The 17,008-nt window shown below is 53.3% G+C and overlaps 2 protein-coding genes and 1 long non-coding RNA gene across 4 annotated transcripts in view; 2 read left to right on the forward strand and 1 right to left on the reverse strand.

The window, feature by feature from the left end:
• Positions 1 to 1,926: 1,926 nt before the first annotated feature.
• On the reverse strand, positions 1,927 to 2,682 carry LOC116899107. The gene is made up of 2 exons (XR_004387689.1): positions 2,387 to 2,682; positions 1,927 to 2,282 (listed from the first exon to the last, which is right to left on the reverse strand). It is a non-coding gene; the product is annotated as an uncharacterized LOC116899107 (long non-coding RNA).
• A 129-nt stretch (positions 2,683 to 2,811) lies between these two features.
• Positions 2,812 to 12,101, forward strand: Srf (serum response factor). 2 transcript variants are annotated; one of them, XM_032900623.1, is made up of 7 exons: positions 2,812 to 3,670; positions 5,217 to 5,483; positions 7,200 to 7,461; positions 7,967 to 8,086; positions 8,963 to 9,154; positions 9,495 to 9,571; positions 9,738 to 10,606. In XM_032900623.1, the coding sequence occupies exons 1-7, from the start codon at positions 3,170 to 3,172 to the stop codon at positions 9,831 to 9,833; spliced, it is 1,515 nt and encodes a 504-aa protein (XP_032756514.1). In that variant the 5' UTR covers positions 2,812 to 3,169; the 3' UTR covers positions 9,834 to 10,606. The 2 variants fall into 2 exon arrangements, with proteins under 2 accessions (XP_032756514.1, XP_032756515.1); XM_032900624.1 differs by lacking the exon at positions 8,963 to 9,154 and having other exon boundaries at positions 9,738 to 12,101.
• A 2,546-nt stretch (positions 12,102 to 14,647) lies between these two features.
• Cul9 (cullin 9) overlaps positions 14,648 to 17,008 on the forward strand; it is a 39,974-nt gene continuing 37,613 nt past the window's right edge. The window contains exons 1-2 of the mRNA XM_032900625.1: positions 14,648 to 15,272; positions 16,416 to 16,570. Coding sequence (XP_032756516.1) covers positions 14,678 to 15,272; positions 16,416 to 16,570 — 750 coding nt within the window. The 5' untranslated portion in view covers positions 14,648 to 14,677. The remainder of the gene's footprint in view (positions 15,273 to 16,415; positions 16,571 to 17,008) is intronic.

The raw sequence follows: 17,008 nt of genomic DNA on the forward strand, positions 1-17,008 counted from the left end.
GCAGCCATAGGACAGCTTTGACAGTCACACCACAGAATCTGTCCACCAAATTAGTTAATTAATTCACTCATTCATTTATTGGTTTTTCAAGACAGGGTTTCTCCGTGTAGCCCTGGCTGTCCTGGCGCTCACTCTGCAGACCAGGCTGGTTTCGAACTCAGAGATCTGTCTGCTTCTGCATTCAGAGTGCCGGAGCGAAAGGTGTGCCTGGCCAGTTTGTTTTTATTTAAAATTGTTTATTACATGTTGTACTTGTGTCTGTGTATGGGAACACATGGACTACAGGGTGTGTAGGTACCGAGGACAACTTTCAAGAGATGGGTCTTTACCCACCATTTTGAACTCAGTAACCATTTTGAACTCAGTAATTAGGCTCGGCAGTAAGAGCCTTTACCCAGAGTAGTCATGTCACTAAGATTGTTATGATGGGTCTCTTACTCAAATGGAGACTGCGGGTAGAGGCAGCCTGAGTGTGTGTGTGTGTGTGTGTGTGTGTGTGTGTGTGTGTGTGTGTGTGTAGGGGGCAGCTGTCTGCCTGTCTCCTCCTAGCACTGAAACATACAAGCATGTGCCACCAAAGCTGGCTTTCTTTTTTTTTGGACAGGAGTTCTGGGGTTTGAACTCAGGCCCTTAAGGTTTTGGCTAAGTCCTTAATCTCGGGTGTGTGTGTGTGTGTGTGTGTGTGTGTGTGTGTGTGTGCGCGCGCCCGCGCGTGTGTGCGGTGTGTATTTGGGTGTGTTACTTATTATATTACTAAGGCTAGCCCTTCTAGAGATCCTCCTGGGTCTTGCAAGACTGAGCCACCCCATCTAGCTAGTTTATTTGTTCAAAAACTTGTGTTGCTAGCAATACAAGGAACCAATCGATCTCTTTATCCTCACAACACTTAAAGGAATCCATTTCATTAAGCGCACCAGATGTTTGTCCACAGATTGGGGCGACTTGACACATTGTAGTCTCTATGACTGAGCCACAGACCGCTCACTGCTGTGACTTTCTTTACTCTTTGCCCCTTTAAAATCTGTATTCAGAACCTGAGGGATGGGCACTGTCTTAGGGTTTCTCTTGCCGTGATGAAACACCATGACCAAAAAGCCAGTCTGGAGGAAAGGGTTTATTCAGCTCACACTTCCACATTGCTGTTCATCACCAAAGGACGTCGGGACTGGAACTCAAGCAGGACAGCAACCTGGAGGCAGGAGCTGACGCAGCGGCCATGGAGGGGTGCTGCTTACTGCAATGCTCTCCGTGCTTGCTCAGCCTGCTTTCTTATAAAATCCAGGACCACGGCCCCAAGGATGGCACCGCCCACAATGGGCTGGGCTTCCTCCATTGATCACTAATTGAGGAAGTGCCCTACAGCTGGATCTCAGGGAGGCATTTCCTCAACAGAGGCTCCTTCCTCTCTGATGACTCTAGCTTGTGTCTAGCTGACAGCAAACCAGCCAGCACAAGTACGACACCAGAGAAGGGACCCAGGTCACTTGTTTGCATGCACAGGCCTGCAAAGGCAGACAGACTTTTTATTCGAATCGTTTTTTAGATGTATTTAATGCGCACTGGTGTTTTGCTTACATGTATGTCTTTGAAGATGTCAGATCACCTGGAACTGGAGTTAAAGACCACTGTGAGCTGCCACGTGGGTGCTGGAAATTGAACCCAGGTCCTCTGGAAGAGCAGCCAGAACTCTTAACCACGTTTGAATAATTTTCTTTTTGACTGGGTTTTGCTATGTAGTCCTGGCTGGCTTGGTGCTCACTACGTGGGTCAGATTGGACTTGAACTCGGGGTAATCCTCCTGCCTCAGCCTCAGGAATAGCTAGAATTAAATATGTGCACCACACAGTCCGGTCAGATTTAAATAGTTTCAGTAACACAGAAGTCCACGATATTTTCTCTATCTTGGAAGAAAGACTCAGATTCTCAGACCCTTAACCTGGGCTTTGTAACGCCCACGTTTTAATCTTTATATCTTTTTTAAAAAAAAATCCTCCTATGGACCTGGAATGTCGATCACATTCCCTTGCTTAAAGTTTCTATCCCGCTGTACTTTCAGGGCCTTTGCTTTATCCTCGAGACCACCCCCTCTCTTTCAGCACAGGCGGCAGCTGGAAGTCTTCACTGACCTCTCACTCTCCGCCCTGCCCCCATTGTGGATGGGAGGTCGCCCCGTACCTCCTCCTCCTCCAGATGTGTGTCTGCCAAAGACACCCCTCCACCTCCAGTGTAGAGGATGATGAACGATGTGACCTCGCAGCCAGACTTGTGGGAAAGTGTTGATCCTTTGAAAAGAGAGGGAAAGGCAAGTGTGTGTGGTAGGGGAACGAGTGGAACCGCTGGGGTAGCGGAGACGAAACACAAGTTCCCTCGGCTCCAACCACTTTACCTTCCCTCAGGAAGTGGTGGGAGAAACGCTCCAGTCTATCCCTGAGCCCCTTCGCTGGAATTAGGAAGTATTTTTCCTCATTTATTTTAAACCCCAATCCATTCAGGGGTTCCCTCTTCTGCCCTCCAGTCCTCTTCCAGGTTTCCTCTATGAAGAGTTTCAAGAATCCACTACTCTACAACACAGGGGGGCGGAACTGGCTCCGCTCCACTGTTCCTTTAAGGAGTTGGCTCCTCCCCCCCAAGGAATCGCGGTCTGACGCGGGATGACAGCAGCGAGTTCGGTATGTCTATGCAAATAAGTGTCCCCTTCGGGCCAATGGGGAGCGGAGGTGCCGGAAGCGCGGACCAATGGGGCGGGGGCGCTGGGGCTCGCCATATAAGGAGCGGCCTCGCCATAAAAGGAAACATTGTATCTCTTTATATGGGGGGGGAAGGGTTGGGGGATACCTCCGCCGCCAGCGCGTGGTCCCGGCCCCCTCCACCCGCGGTCTCGGCCGCGGCCAGCAGCCCCTGCCCCGCGGGGGACGCTGACGGCCGCAGGGCGCGCCTCCCCGGCACACGGACAGGGGGCGCTGCGCGCGGCCTGGGGCAACCCCGGCCATAGGGGCAGGAAAGTGAGGGCCCAGGTCGGCCCGGGCGTGCAGGGGCCCCGGGTTCGCAGCTGCGGCAGCGACAGCGGCTTTAGCAGCAGCGGGAGTGCCGGGTGGAACCGGGAAGCCGATGGCGGCGGCGGCCCCGATTCCTCGCTGACTTGCCTGTCCGCCCTCCTGCACTCAGCGCCATGTTACCGAGCCAAGCTGGGGCCGCGGCGGCTCTGGGCCGGGGCTCGGCCCTGGGGGGCAGCCTGAACAGGACCCCGACGGGGCGGCCGGGCGGCGGCGGTGGGACTCGCGGGGCGAACGGGGGCCGGGTCCCCGGGAACGGCGCGGGGCTCGGCCCGGGTCGTCTGGAGCGGGAGGCTGCAGCAGCAGCAGCGCCCACCGCCGGGGCCCTCTACAGCGGCAGCGAGGGCGACTCTGAGTCCGGCGAGGAGGAGGAGCTGGGCGCTGAGCGGCGCGGCCTCAAGCGGAGTCTGAGCGAGATGGAGCTCGGTGTGGTGGTCGGTGGGCCTGAGGCGGCGGCGGCGGCCGCCGGAGGCTACGGACCGGTGAGCGGCGCGGTGAGCGGGGCCAAGCCGGGGAAGAAGACCCGGGGCCGCGTGAAGATCAAGATGGAGTTCATCGACAACAAGCTGCGGCGCTACACGACCTTCAGCAAGAGGAAGACGGGCATCATGAAGAAGGTACAGGAGTCGGAGATTGGCGCGCCCCGGGGGGACCTGAAGGGTGGGTGAGCTCTAAGGTAGCCCGGGTGCGAGACAGAGCTGAGGCGGAGGTGAGAGGCGGGCTAGTCTGCAGGAGGTGTGTGGGAGGGGATGGTTGTACCCGGGCCGGGCGAAAGGGGAGGGGCCGCCCGGGAAATATGGGGAGAGGGGAGATGCTGCGAACGTCCGGAATCCTGGGCAAAGGCGCCGGGGTGGGAGTGACCAGCGCGCGGGGGACAGAGGGTCCTGGAAGAGTACAGGAGTGAACAGGGGCCGGCAGGAAGCTGGATAACCAGACGCGGGGATCAACAGATCCACTGTGTCCCGGTGTGCGGGAAGGGCGGTGGAGAAGGGAGCAGAAGGTTTGGAGATGAGGAGGCAGGAGTTGGATGACAGCAGTGAGAGAGCTTGAGTGGGACGAAATGTGGGCATCGCTAGAGTTGTGCGGGCATGAAGGACAGGCAGGGTTAGGAACCAGGTGAGGAAGCTAGGCGGGAGAACTGCTACTGCCTTGAGGAACAGCAAGCTGGGACCAAGTCCCGCCCTGGCCATGTGTCTTCCGTTGCGTTCTGTGGAAATCTCATGCTGCCCCAGGGCTCGCTGCAGAATCGCTGGCCTTTGGGACAGGTAGGGCTTCCAGCTCTAGAGCAAATCAGTGCATGGAATGTTGGGGAAAGTCAGGGAGATTTGTAGAGGTATCACTTGCCAGCTGATAGCCTATCAAAAGTGACAGGATAGTGATAGGAGCCGTCTTGGAGTCTAGGAGATGGGAAGGGGTGGAAGCAGAGGGACTGGGAAACCGCCTACAACCTGGGTGGGAACCAGTGTTGTCATCTGTTCCTTGCCGAAGCTGCAAGTGCTTCCAAGGTGGGTTGTGCATTTTCGCTGGGGCTCTCATAGAGTATCTATTGCAAATATAGCTCTCACCATTTTGGGTGCTCTCTCTTATCAGTAACCCTTGATCACCATGGAGAAGGTTTTGGGAAAAGGTAGACAGTACCTTTCCTCCTTCCTTATCCTTCCATCCCAAGGCGAAAGAAAAGGGCAGTGTAGTATTACAGGGCAAAAGAAGTTAGGCTGTGGCAACAGGTTAGAGCCTGTGCAGTTTTCTGGCAGGGAACATGGGCAGTTTGGCAGTTAGGTGGCTGTTACCACAAATGTGATGTGTGAGTTCTAGTGTGGTAGGGACCTCACTGCCCCTGTGACAGTGAGGAGGAAGCAAACACCAGCAGTGTTAGGGGATAGCCCGCTGTGGCTGTGTGTCCACCTTGAGGTTATATGCTCAATCCCTGCTGGAAGCTATTCCTGTTTGCTTGGGATATCTGCAGGCAATGGGCCTGCTTCTTACAGGACATGCGTGGTTTCTCTGCTCCCAGCTCACCTTGAGCTATCTAGATAGGACCCTGTTACAGTCTCTGAATGAAGGTCATCCTAGGAGTCAGCACTAGAGATCACCGTACAGTTTTCCCCAGGGAAGTAGAGAGGAAAAGCGTCGCTGACTTGCCCATCTCCTCCAACTCCCCAGGCTTATGAGCTGTCCACGCTGACAGGGACACAGGTGCTGTTGCTGGTGGCCAGTGAGACAGGCCATGTGTATACCTTTGCCACCCGCAAACTGCAGCCCATGATCACCAGTGAGACCGGCAAGGCGCTGATTCAGACCTGCCTCAACTCGCCAGACTCTCCACCCCGCTCAGACCCCAGCACAGACCAGAGAATGAGTGCCACTGGCTTTGAAGAGCCAGATCTCACCTACCAGGTGTCGGAATCTGACAGCAGTGGGGAAACCAAGGTGTGGTTTTTGGTCACCTATGTGGGGGGCGGGGGGATCCCTTTCCTTTCTTGGACTAACACAGGTACATAGACACTCTTAGTGATGAGGAGTGGGGCCAAGTTAGTGTTCCTTATCCTAGGAGACAGGTGTCCATCCTCCATTCCTGACAGGAGGCTGTCCCACTAGATAAGCGGGCAGCCTCCGTGCCCATATAAGGCCGGTTCGGGCTCCACGCCGGCCTCCCGCCCGCAGCCCGCCTGCCTGGCAAGGCTTTTGCATTCCTCCCGCCAGCTGTCTCCCCGCTGGGGGCGGGGGTGTAGTTTGGCCCTGCCCTCCTGGCAGGCTGGGAATAGGAAGGGAGCTCTCCGGGGCCAGGGTCCTGAGAACCCGCTACTGTTGCCAAGCAGGAAGTCAGGTTGGGCAAGGGACTACCTTAGTAGTGAGCCTTATACTGGGTGTTCGGGATACCTAGGCCAGGGCTGTTTAGGAAGAGCATTGGCTTGCTACTGAGGATGCCAGCTCTAGTTACACCTCCCCCTTATTCCCGGTAAGGAGAGAGGGGCGGGTCTTCCTGCTTGCTGTTTGTGGAGCTCCGCCTTCCGGTGCTTAACAACTAGCCAATGGGAGGAAGCGGCACTGTTTGCCTTAGCAACGCCTTTACCAATCAACGGTCTTGGGGACAGTTGCTTAGCAAACATCTCGGTCTGACCCACCCTTGCATTTTGAATCCTCTGCCTCAAGTCAGGAATCTGGTCAGGTGGTTTGGTTCTCTAGGTAGCCCTGGCTTCTTCCTCACTACTCTTAAGAACATAGGCCCCCTTCACCCTTCGGAGAGTCAGTACGCCAGTCACTTGTTATCTGCAGTCACTGACAGGTGTGGGTAGGCCTCATTTCTATGCACTTGGGTAAGTCCCTTGGTGTTTGATCTTTGACTGAAGTGCTTCCTGTCAGACCTTCGTGAGCCCTCTCCAGCGTTATGCTCTTTGAAAATCCCAGGCCCTGCCTTAGAGTCCAGCAGTCCCGAGCTGGAGGAATCCTTTACAGAGAGCATAAGTCCAACACTCGTTTGTCAAAGAGGAAGTGAATAACAGGGGAGACTATCTCAGGGTCACCAAGACAGTCACTGCCAGAGCTAGAAACAGACGGACCAGATTTGTGCAATTCACTGGGGCAAACGAAGAATGCACTGGGGTTTTTATTCTAAGAGCTGCAAATGTCTATTTTTATCTTGGTTTTAGCCAGATGCTTTTCTCTAAGTGGTTTTAAGAATGTTTAATCTTCTTAACAACCTGTGAGTTAAGTAGTTGTATTTTTGTTTGTTTTGTAATATTCATTCCTTATTTTGAGACACCGTATCTCTATGTAGGCCTGGCTATCCTAGAACTTTTTATGTAGACCAGCTTGACTTCTAACTCACTGAGATCCTCCTGCCTCTGCCCTCTGAGTGCTGGGATTATAGGCACATGCCATCACAGCAGGCTTATGCCTTTACTGTGTAGACCTTGAGACAGGGTCTCACTGTAGACTCAGCCGGCCTTGAGCTCATGGCCATCTCTGCCTCAGCCTCCCAGGTGCTGGGTTCCAGGCCTTGCCACCATGGCAGCATCAGCTTCATGCCTGCATGGTGCAGCTCCAACTAGGGTTTAACTGAAACACGGTCTGAGCCTGAATTCTCAATTCACACAAAGCTACTGCAGGGGTAAGCTCACTGCTCCATCTTTCCTCTGGGTACAGGACACACTGAAGCCAGCATTCACAGTCACCAACCTGCCGGGTACCACCTCCACAATCCAAACAGCACCCAGCACCTCCACCACCATGCAAGTCAGCAGCGGCCCCTCCTTCCCCATCACCAACTACCTGGCACCAGTGTCTGCTAGTGTCAGCCCCAGTGCTGTCAGCAGTGCCAACGGGACTGTGCTCAAGAGTACAGGCAGCGGCCCTGTGTCCTCTGGGGGCCTTATGCAGCTGCCCACCAGCTTCACCCTCATGCCTGGTGAGTCACAGGGCGCAGGGAGAGGTTTGTTCTCTCTGGGACAATTCGAGATGTTCAGAGTGATGTCAGGGATAGCACCAAGGAGAACCTCTTCATTTGACAAGGAGGAAACATGGGTTAGAGCCTTCGGAAGACAATCTCTGCCCAGCGAGATGCCTGCTGCCGGGGTCTCAGTTTCATCTCTGCACTGGTCTTGCTGGCTGCCTTGCACCTCCACTGCTGTGGAGATAGCTCTCCCACCTTTGTGCTGTGACCGGGGCAGATTCTGGTCCTGAGGGATTAAGGCTAGCTCTGGGTCTGCTGAAGAAGAAGGAGGAGCAGAGGTTAGGACAGGAGGAGGAGGGAAGTCACTTCAGTCACTCAGAGCATGTGGACCTTGCTCAGGTCCCAGGGGAACAGGACAGGAGTTGGGAGCCAGTGTGCAGGACTCTGGGATATGGTCCTCCAGCGTGTGTGAAGGTGACAGCTGCACAGGCTGGAGCCAAGTAAAACCTGTGTCTTATAGGTGGGGCAGTGGCCCAGCAGGTCCCTGTGCAGGCCATTCATGTGCACCAGGCCCCACAGCAAGCGTCTCCCTCTCGTGACAGCAGCACAGACCTCACGCAGACCTCCTCCAGCGGGACAGGTATAACTCCTTGCCTCTGCCCTCCCCCACCCCCAATGTCCTGCCTTCCCACAGGAAGCCTAGGAGTGGGTCCTTAGCAGCATGCCTCCTGCACCGAGGACTCCAGGGGATTCCCGAGGAGAAACTGGGGTTTTCAACCTCATCCTTATAGGAAAGTGAAGTTCAGCTGAGGTCTGAACCCAGCCAGCTCTGCAGTGGGGAATCAGAAGAAATAAGGAGCCACTGAAAAACCACTTGTTCAGTAATCAGGGAGGACCAAGTACAGTTATCACACATGGGAGGGACACTGTAGGTCTCACACAGCTCAGTTCCTCTCAGCTGCTGTTGGTCTTTTCAGGATTGTAGTGAACTCCACATGTAAGCCACTGTCGCTCCAACTTTATTTATTACACATTAGCTGAGTCCCTTCTGGTCTAGGGACTGGAGTTCCTGGGAATGGGAGGGGGAGGGGTGGAACGCAAGATCTCCAGTGAGTCAGAGTCTGCACGTCAGTAAGTTCCCAGGTTAACACTTGAGACGTGCTTGTCTCAAGGATGAACTTGCTAGGTGTAAGCTTAGGAGGAGGAGGGGGATGTGAGCAGTGGAGTTCCTAAGAGACTGCCTGCACTTTCCTGGGAGAAGGGTCATCGTTGGGATCCTAGGTTCTGGGAACAGAGACTTTGATGGATACACAATCCCACAGGAGAACAGTGAGCTGTTGTGCTCAGAAGGAAAAGTTAGGCTTTATTGTTGTTGTTGACAAGGAGCAGAGAAACAAACTTTTGACAAACTTGTGACATAGGACGTGACAAAGATCCTGAAGCTGGAATCCTGGGGCAGGATGAGAGAGAGATGCCAGGAGGGGTCAGCTCCCTGATGTGTGTCTGTGTTTTCCAGTGACGTTGCCCGCCACCATCATGACGTCGTCTGTACCCACAACTGTGGGTGGCCACATGATGTACCCTAGTCCCCATGCAGTGATGTATGCCCCCACCTCGGGCCTGGCTGATGGCAGCCTCACCGTGCTCAATGCCTTCTCTCAGGCACCATCCACCATGCAGGTGTCCCACAGCCAGGTCCAGGAGCCAGGTGAGGGAAGGGCCGAGGCTGAAGAAAGAAGGACCATTTATTTCTCCCTTTCATAGGCACTCACATGAGTGCCCCAGCTCCCCCGTCTCCCTCTCCCAGTGCCCACATGTTCTCCTGCACAAACGCATAGACTTGGACATGCTCACGCTCAGTGGACAATGCCCTTCCTCATTTGGACACTCATGCGCATGTAAACCCTCCCATTACAGGCACCCTCATGCTTTGCGTGAGACGCTTTGGGGCACACACCCTTGGGCACATGTCTGAGGCTTCCCAGTCACTTGTGACTATTGGCTCCTCCTGAGCAAGTGAGTGAGTTCTCCTGTGCTTTCTGATGCAGGTGGTGTCCCTCAGGTGTTCCTCACAGCACCGTCTGGGACCGTGCAGATCCCTGTCTCTGCCGTTCAGCTTCACCAGGTAAGGTGGACGCACCTCCTACCTGTCCTACCTGTCCACTCAGCCAGTCTTCCCTAGCCGGGGCCCTGTCTGTTAGGCCTGTGCTGGAATGGCAGGCCAGCAGGGGGCGCCTGAGCCTGCATGTCCACATCCACCCTCCGGTCCTCAAACTCCTCCCTCCTTACAGATGGCTGTGATAGGACAGCAAGCTGGGAGCAGCAGCAACCTCACCGAGCTACAGGTGGTGAACTTGGACGCCACCCACAGCACCAAGAGTGAATGATCCGCCCGCCACCCTGGACAGACGGCCCAAGGGACGGCACCACTTATTTATTGTTGCCTTTTCACGGTTTCTTTACACACACATTGACTGGCCGAAGGAGGGAGGCGGGGAGAAGGAGTGGGCAGCCACAGGACTATGCCCTCTCACTCCAGCCAAAGACACGGCCTGCCTGCCCTTCCCTGCCCTCCCAGCTCCCCTCCTGCTCTACCTGTCATGCTGTTGATGGTGGGGCTTTCCTCCCTCCTCAGACCCCTTGCCAGCCTGGCTCAATGTTTGCTCTGAGTATTAGCTTACCCAATGGGACCGTGCCCACCTCCCACTCACAGGCCTTCTGTGGGACTGGGCACAGCGTTCCCCTCTGAGGAAGCGTTTGGGGCCCTCTCTCCAGCCTCTTTGGCGACCTCTGGTTAGCTCTGTGTCTGCCACGGCCTGGGACAAAAGAGCCCTGCCCCTGCCCCTGCCCCTCAGGGAGCCAGCTGGGAGAGATGGGGGCTTCTTCCCTCACACCGCCTCCCTCTGCTCCTTTCAGCTCCTTGAAACAGCTGGGCCTGTGCACTGGTCAGGTTATTGGGGCCGCCTGCCCTGCCTTGCCTCTCTGTTCCCATGGACCTCCAGGGGCTCTTGGGTTGAAGGGAACCACTATTAGCGTTCTCTTCCTCCCCTTGGTCTTCCCCCTTCTCCCAGCTGCTTTACTTAAAAGTTGATTTTGAACTTTTTATTTGAGGAGATGAAGTGAAAACAAATCTATAAATATATATTTTTAAAATATTTAACTTTTTTTTAATGGCGTTTTTCTCATCCCCCTCCCTGCCCAAACTCCCCTTTCCTGGGGATGCTTTTGGGCTCCCTAGAACTGTCTGGGCCCCTGGGGACAGCCACCCCTTGAGCTGGGGTCCCCATTGTCTGTGTGGGAGATTCTGAGATTGTTCCATATCCTGGATTCTTTCCAGGAGAAAGCTGGGGGAGGGCCCCTCAGGCCATGCCACGAAAGGAGGTGGGAGGGTGACCCACAGTTCTAGGCCTCTTTTGCCCTCTAGGGTTGCTGTGAGGAGGAGGGAAGAGGGGGAGCAGATATGGGGTGGGTGGGATGGGAGGGTCAGGTAGAGAAGACTGGTTCATTTGTGCCACAGCATGGTCATTGCAGCCTGTGCTCCCCCAGGCTCGCAGCTACCTGGGGCCCAAGTTGCAGTGAGCAGGATGGGGTTTGGGAGGTAGGGAGACACAGGAATGGGGGTCAGAAGTAGGAGCAGCTCTTGGGCTGAGTGCAGCAACGGGGAGCCAGACGTGGGCAGCTCTCCCAGGGAGTGAGCAGCTACTGTAACTTTTTTAAATTAAGACAAAAAGCCTTGAAGAAAATGACTTTATTTTTCTAAGTGTAACCTCAGTATTTATGTAATTTGTACAGGGCCATGCCCCACCCCCTTAAAGTCCCCTTGGGGACCTTGAGGGTGGGCTAGCATAGGGGAGGGTGTTTTACCCTGTGTCAGAGCCAGCCTAAACCACCTGTATCCATTAAAGGAGCTTTTTCAGGGGGGCAGTTGGGGTAGGGAGTCACTAACCCCTTGCTACTGCCTTCAGTAGGAACAAGCCTGCCTCTGTGGTTAGGTGAAGGGGTAGGGGAAGGTATTATGCATAGCCTAGGTATAGTGGGGATGATCTGCTGACAAGTTCGAGAGCCCCCTTAACCTCTAATCCCCATTGCTGTCTTCCCCAGCTGGGATGCCACCTTTCTGGCCTTTCTCCTGGAAATAGCTGGGGCTTTTGGGTGGCTTTCAAGACTGGGGCATGGTAAACCAGGGCCAGAGTTGGGGAGCTTGGGACTCAGGTCTGTAACTGCCCAGCCCCCTTCTCTGCTCTTGTTTCCCTCCACTGCCACCCACTCACGGCCCCTCCCCCAACACCGGAGGAGGTGTCGATTCCTCCTCACAAAAGATAGAGCCAGGGCGAGTGAATCAGGCAAAGTGCTTACCACAACGTGTGCTGTGTGATTGTGGCCTTGGGAGAACCTGTTTGTCAGGACTGAGGTGGCATTTCTATGTGCAGCAACCCTTGGTGTTTCCCTTCCTAAGTGGCTCTGGGGGTGTGTGTGTGCCTGTGTCTGAGTGAATATATGTGTGACTGTGGAGTGTGTGTGGAAATATCCGTGGTTTCTACTTCTCCTGGGATGTCGACCCAGGAATAGTGGACATGGTCACATCCTCTGTACAGAGCTTTCTTTTGTATTAAAAAAAATACTCTTTCAATAAATGTATCATTTTTGTGCACAGACTGGGGTCTTTGCCTGTGTCTTTGGGATCTTTTCAGCATCGGGAGGGAGGAGGGAACACAACCCCTTAAAATCTGCCCCTAGCTGCTGTGTGCTTCGAACTGTTCAATCCAGGAATGGGGGTGGGGTGCCGTGGTAGGTGGAAGAGGAAGGTGGACCCGGTGAAGCGCAGGATGCTTCACACACTGGACTACCTGGGAAAGACTGGTTGCGGATTCCCGCGGCTAATACGCATGCTCCACTCACGCGCCGCCGCTTTGCCACGCTCGCTGTGGGCCATGGTAGGACCCGTAGTCGCCTGGGCCGTGCGTGCGCCCGGCGTGTGACCCGGAAAGGAGCTGTGGAGGAGGCGGGCCGAGCTGCGGGACCCGCTGCTGGGTGACAGCGAAGGTTCAGCTGGGTGGTAAGAGGTGAGAAGAGAGCTCTGCGCGGAGCTGTCCCTTCTTACCCAACCCCCTCCAAGTCCCTCATCCCTTCCTCCCGAACTGGAAGGTCTCCCAGGTCCTGTCAGCTCGCGACCGCGCCCCGCCATCCTCACCCCGCCCCCCCCAGACCATTCCCTGTGAGGTGTTAGGCCGGCTCCCTGTCCCTTTGAAGTCTAGCTCGGACACGATTGTGCTGCTTTCTGTTCTCAGTCTCCACAGCTAGGCGTCACCTTCACGCCTCTATTTACCGCTTCTGGTCTAGGCCCTCCATATGCTGTCCCCTCCACCCCCACCCCGCCCCCAGGCCTAGGGAATGGTTTGACTTGGCCCCATGTATGTAAACAGCTTTGATGGCATTAATGGTCATCTCTTAGCCTTACTTCCATGCTAAGTGAATCCCATCCCCATGGAGGTTCACATCTTCTTTGCCTCCTCCCCGTCTCTTCTGCTTGTCTTCTATCCGTGCACCCTGGCATGACTCCTGCCCTGTTCTGATCACCTGTTCTTTTATCTAGGTACACCTATTTTTACTCTTTCCATTGCCCCGTTACAAATCACACGCCCTTTTTTCCCTGGTCGTTTTATTCTCATTAATATTCTGCCTTAATAACCTTTTTATCTGATGCCTGCAGCCTACAGTTTCCATCTAAGAATAGTATTAGATTATTTCGCAATACATTGTTTACTGAGCATTTTTGTGCTCAATGGTGTTCACTTTTGTTTCTGTTTCTGTTTTGTTTCTGTGTGTGTGTGTTTTGTTTTTTTTTTTTTTTTTTTTAAAGACAGTCTTACTGTGTAGTTGGGCTTAGCCAGGAACTTTCTGTGTAGCCCAACCTAGCATCAAAATTTGTGATTGTTTTGCCTCAGTCTCCTGATTATCAAGATCGTAGGTATGTGCTAACACTCCAGGCTTAAATTCATACATAGCCTTTAAAAAGGAGATTTATGGGACTAGGGATGCAACTTGGTTGGTAGAGTGTTTGCCTAGCATCCAGGAAGCCCTGGGTACAATCCCTAGCACCCATAGAGTGTTGGAAACCATCTCAAATTCGAGTTCCAGGTGATGATATATTTAATAAATATAAAATATTTATTTTATGTGCATGAGTGTTTTGTCTGCATGTATGTGCAATGCCCTTGGAGGTCAGAAGAGGGCATCAGACCCTTGGCATTGGAGTTATAGATGGTCCCAAGCTGCCATGTGGGTGCTAGGTACTGACCTATGGTTATTTTGCAGAGTGACAAATTCTTTTAACCCCTGATCATCTCTTTCGTGCCCCACTCCCCTGTAGTGACATTTTTGAGAGTTCTGAAGTTTGTGCTTTTTTTTTTTTTTTTGGTTCTTTTTTTCGGAGCTGGGGACCGAACCCAGGGCCTTGCGCTTCCTAGGCAAGCACTCTACCACTGAGCTAAATCCCCAACCCCTGTGCTTTTGTTTTAATCCCAAGTATGGGGCTGTGGGGCTGCTTTGGACTGTCCGCGGCAGCTGACTGTGATTTGCCTCATGCTGTAGCAGAAGAACAGTTTTGCCAGCTTCGGACAATCTCTGTGACTGTGTACAGAGCACATAAGTGTTAGGATTCCAAAAGGCGACTTGGGTGGCTGTTAGCCGGTTAAGGAGATTGGCTGTGGTTTGTTAGTAGCCCTAGACGAAACACAAGCAAAGAAACTAGACTCAGGATCTGTTTCCCACCTATCCTTGTTTCTCTCCTATCTAGGTAGTGTTAGGGGGTGGGGGTGGGGGGTGGGGATGGGAGTGGGTCAGGGCTCCAGATAAAGGAAAGGAAAAAGAAGAACCCACAAAGTGGCAAAGACCAGCTACCCACATACAGTGCACTCAGGGCCTCTCACATACTAATCAGGTGCTTTGCTTTGGAGCTGTAGCCCAGCCCCCTTCCATTCCTGAAATGCTTTCATTGCAACTCCTTGCTCGTTTCATGCCATTTTTCTCTTATATAATATACATGTTATATAAATATAACTACTCGTTTACTCCGTCCTATTCTCTATCTTTTATTGGGCTCTAAATTCCACCATGCAGCCCACCCATTACCACCCACCTCACTTATGCCTCAAGATACTACCACAGGCCCTGAGTCGGTTGTCTTTCACTTGCTGCCCATCTGTCTCCTTGTGTATCCCAGGAGATCACGATGGTAGGAGAACAGCGAGCAGGGGACCTTATGGTACCCTTGGGGCCTCGGCTGCAGGCATACCCTGAAGAACTCATTCGGCAGAGACCTGGACATGACGGCCATCCTGAATACCTGATCCGTTGGCGTGTCCTCAAGTGTAGCGAAGAGGGCAAAGTGAGCTTAGAGGAAGAGAAGACAGAGTACCTCCTCATGTGGCTGTCAGCCCCAGAGGTCTATGCCAACTGCCCCATGCTACTTCGGGAACGATCAGTGTCTAAAGGCCCACAGTACGAACCCACTGGAGAGGTGGGGAGCTTCCCACGAGACCCAGGAGGCCTGGACGAGTTGGCAATGGCAGAGATGGAGGACGATGTGCGGGCGCTGGTGCGCAGGGCTGCCAGGCAGCTGGCAGAAGGTGGGGCCTCCAACCTGACGGCTGCTGTGCTTCATACCATCCACGTGCTCAGCGCCTATGCCAGCATTGGGCCTCTCACCGGAGTCTTCAGGGAGACAGGAGCCCTGGATCTGCTAATGCACATGCTGTGCAATCCGGAGCCTCAGATCCGTCGGAGTGCAGGCAAGATGCTACAGGCTCTGGCAGCCCATGATGCTGGTAAGAGGAGGAGGGGAGGGGAGCAGTGGAGAGAATGGGGCCACGAGGAGTGAGAAAAGAGATAGCAGAGAGTTCCCAACCCTTACTTAATAAGTAGCAACTCAAGGTAAAAGAGACATAGATGAATGTGTTATTCCTGGTACATACAGGACAGAAAGCTCAAGGGTTTATCTGTCACTTGCCGTGCATGGCAGAGAATAAAGTAGGCAGATTTGCATGGGTTGAATATTTGAGATTAATTTTTAGCTGTGAAATTAGTATGGGGACGGTTATAGCCAACTTTAAAAACAAAATATCTGCACACAGTTGGGCATAGCAGGGCATGCCGTTAATCTCACTAGCACTTGGGTACTTGGGAGCCAGAGCCAGGTAGATCTCTGTGTGTTTAAAGCCAGCATTGTCTACATAGTGAGACCCTGTCTTGAGAAAGCAATCAAACAAAACCATATGTGTGTACGTGTTTGTGTGTGTGTGTGTGTGTGTATCAGCACACAGAATTTAGTAATGTCAATTTTGTAGCCAGACTTTTGCTACTTTGTGGGTTCTTCTATTCCTCCACCCTTTATCCCCACCCCACCCCATTTCACCCTCTCTCTAGATAAGAAAGAAGGATGGGGGGTGCAGAGGGGAGAGATCACTAAGTCTAACTTCTTGTTTCTTCTTTGAGCACAAACTACTAACAAACTGAAACTAGTGACCACCAACCCCCACCCCACCTATGGGCATCTATACACCCTCTGAAAAGTTCCCAGAATTCCAAACATCACACACTCACAGAAACTGTCGGCAGCTGGTAAAAGCCATGCTTCTGCTAGCGCATGAGGAAAATCATAGTCAGCCGCTGTGGAGCAGCCTCATATCCCAGCCTGAGATTAAAACAAAAACATATTCTGTAATAATTTACCATCATAGTATTTCTGTAATTTTTTAAAGAAATCAAAATTCCAGAATCCTCACTCCAAAGCTTAGTAGCATGATGTTATGTTTCAGTTCTGTGTGTGTATGTGTTTGTGTTAGGTTACATGTAAAGTATATTTCTTGCTTTGGGTCCCGGTCCCAGAGAAGTTTAAAGCCTTAAAGGCCTAGGATAGGCAGGGGACAGTATTGTGGAATGAGGAGATCTGGACCCGCTGTGGCTTACAGGGAGCCGGGCTCACGTCCTTCTGTCACTGAGCCAGCATGAGGGCATCGAGCAACACATGGATTTTGACAGCCGCTACACTTTACTGGAGCTGTTCGCAGAGACCACGTCCACGGAGGAGCACTGCATGGCCTTGGAGGGCATCCACCTTCCTCAGGTACTCTGCCAGCCTACACCCAGGGATGCTGGGTGCACAGCACCACCTCTCAAGCTGAGATTCAGGACTGTGGGGTAGCTTCTGAGTAACCTGGAGAGCTAACCAAAGTGAAGGTTCATGACCCCTTCTCAACCTCTCCGATTTAGAATTCCTAGTGCCAAACCTAAGAGCAGGCTCTGGGAAGATGGCTCAGCAGGTTAGAGCTCTTGCCACAGACGCTAACCAGAGTTCGAGCCTCAGAGCCCATGCTAAACTGGGCGGCTTCTGACAGCCTGCCTACAGTCCAGCGGGCAAGAGGGAGAGCAGGGCTGCTCCAGGCAAGGTAGGCAGCCAGATCAGCCGAAATGGTGAGCCGGGTTCACTGAGAGCTCATCTTGGTATGTAAGGTAAGGTGGAAAGAGATCAAGGAAGACACCCACTCCCCACCGTGGGCCACCA

The sequence above is a fragment of the Rattus rattus genome, chromosome 4, assembly GCF_011064425.1.
Source record: "Rattus rattus isolate New Zealand chromosome 4, Rrattus_CSIRO_v1, whole genome shotgun sequence".
Lineage (NCBI taxonomy): Eukaryota > Metazoa > Chordata > Mammalia > Rodentia > Muridae > Rattus > Rattus rattus.

Coding starts and splice junctions, on each gene's coding strand:
- Srf (XM_032900623.1), top strand. CDS start 3,170: ATGTTACCGAGCCAAGCTGGGGCCGCGGCGGCTCTGGGCCGGGGCTCG. Junction 9,155..9,494: donor CAGCCAGGTCCAGGAGCCAG/GTGAGGGAAGGG, acceptor TTTCTGATGCAG/GTGGTGTCCCTCAGGTGTTC. Junction 9,572..9,737: donor CTGCCGTTCAGCTTCACCAG/GTAAGGTGGACG, acceptor CCCTCCTTACAG/ATGGCTGTGATAGGACAGCA.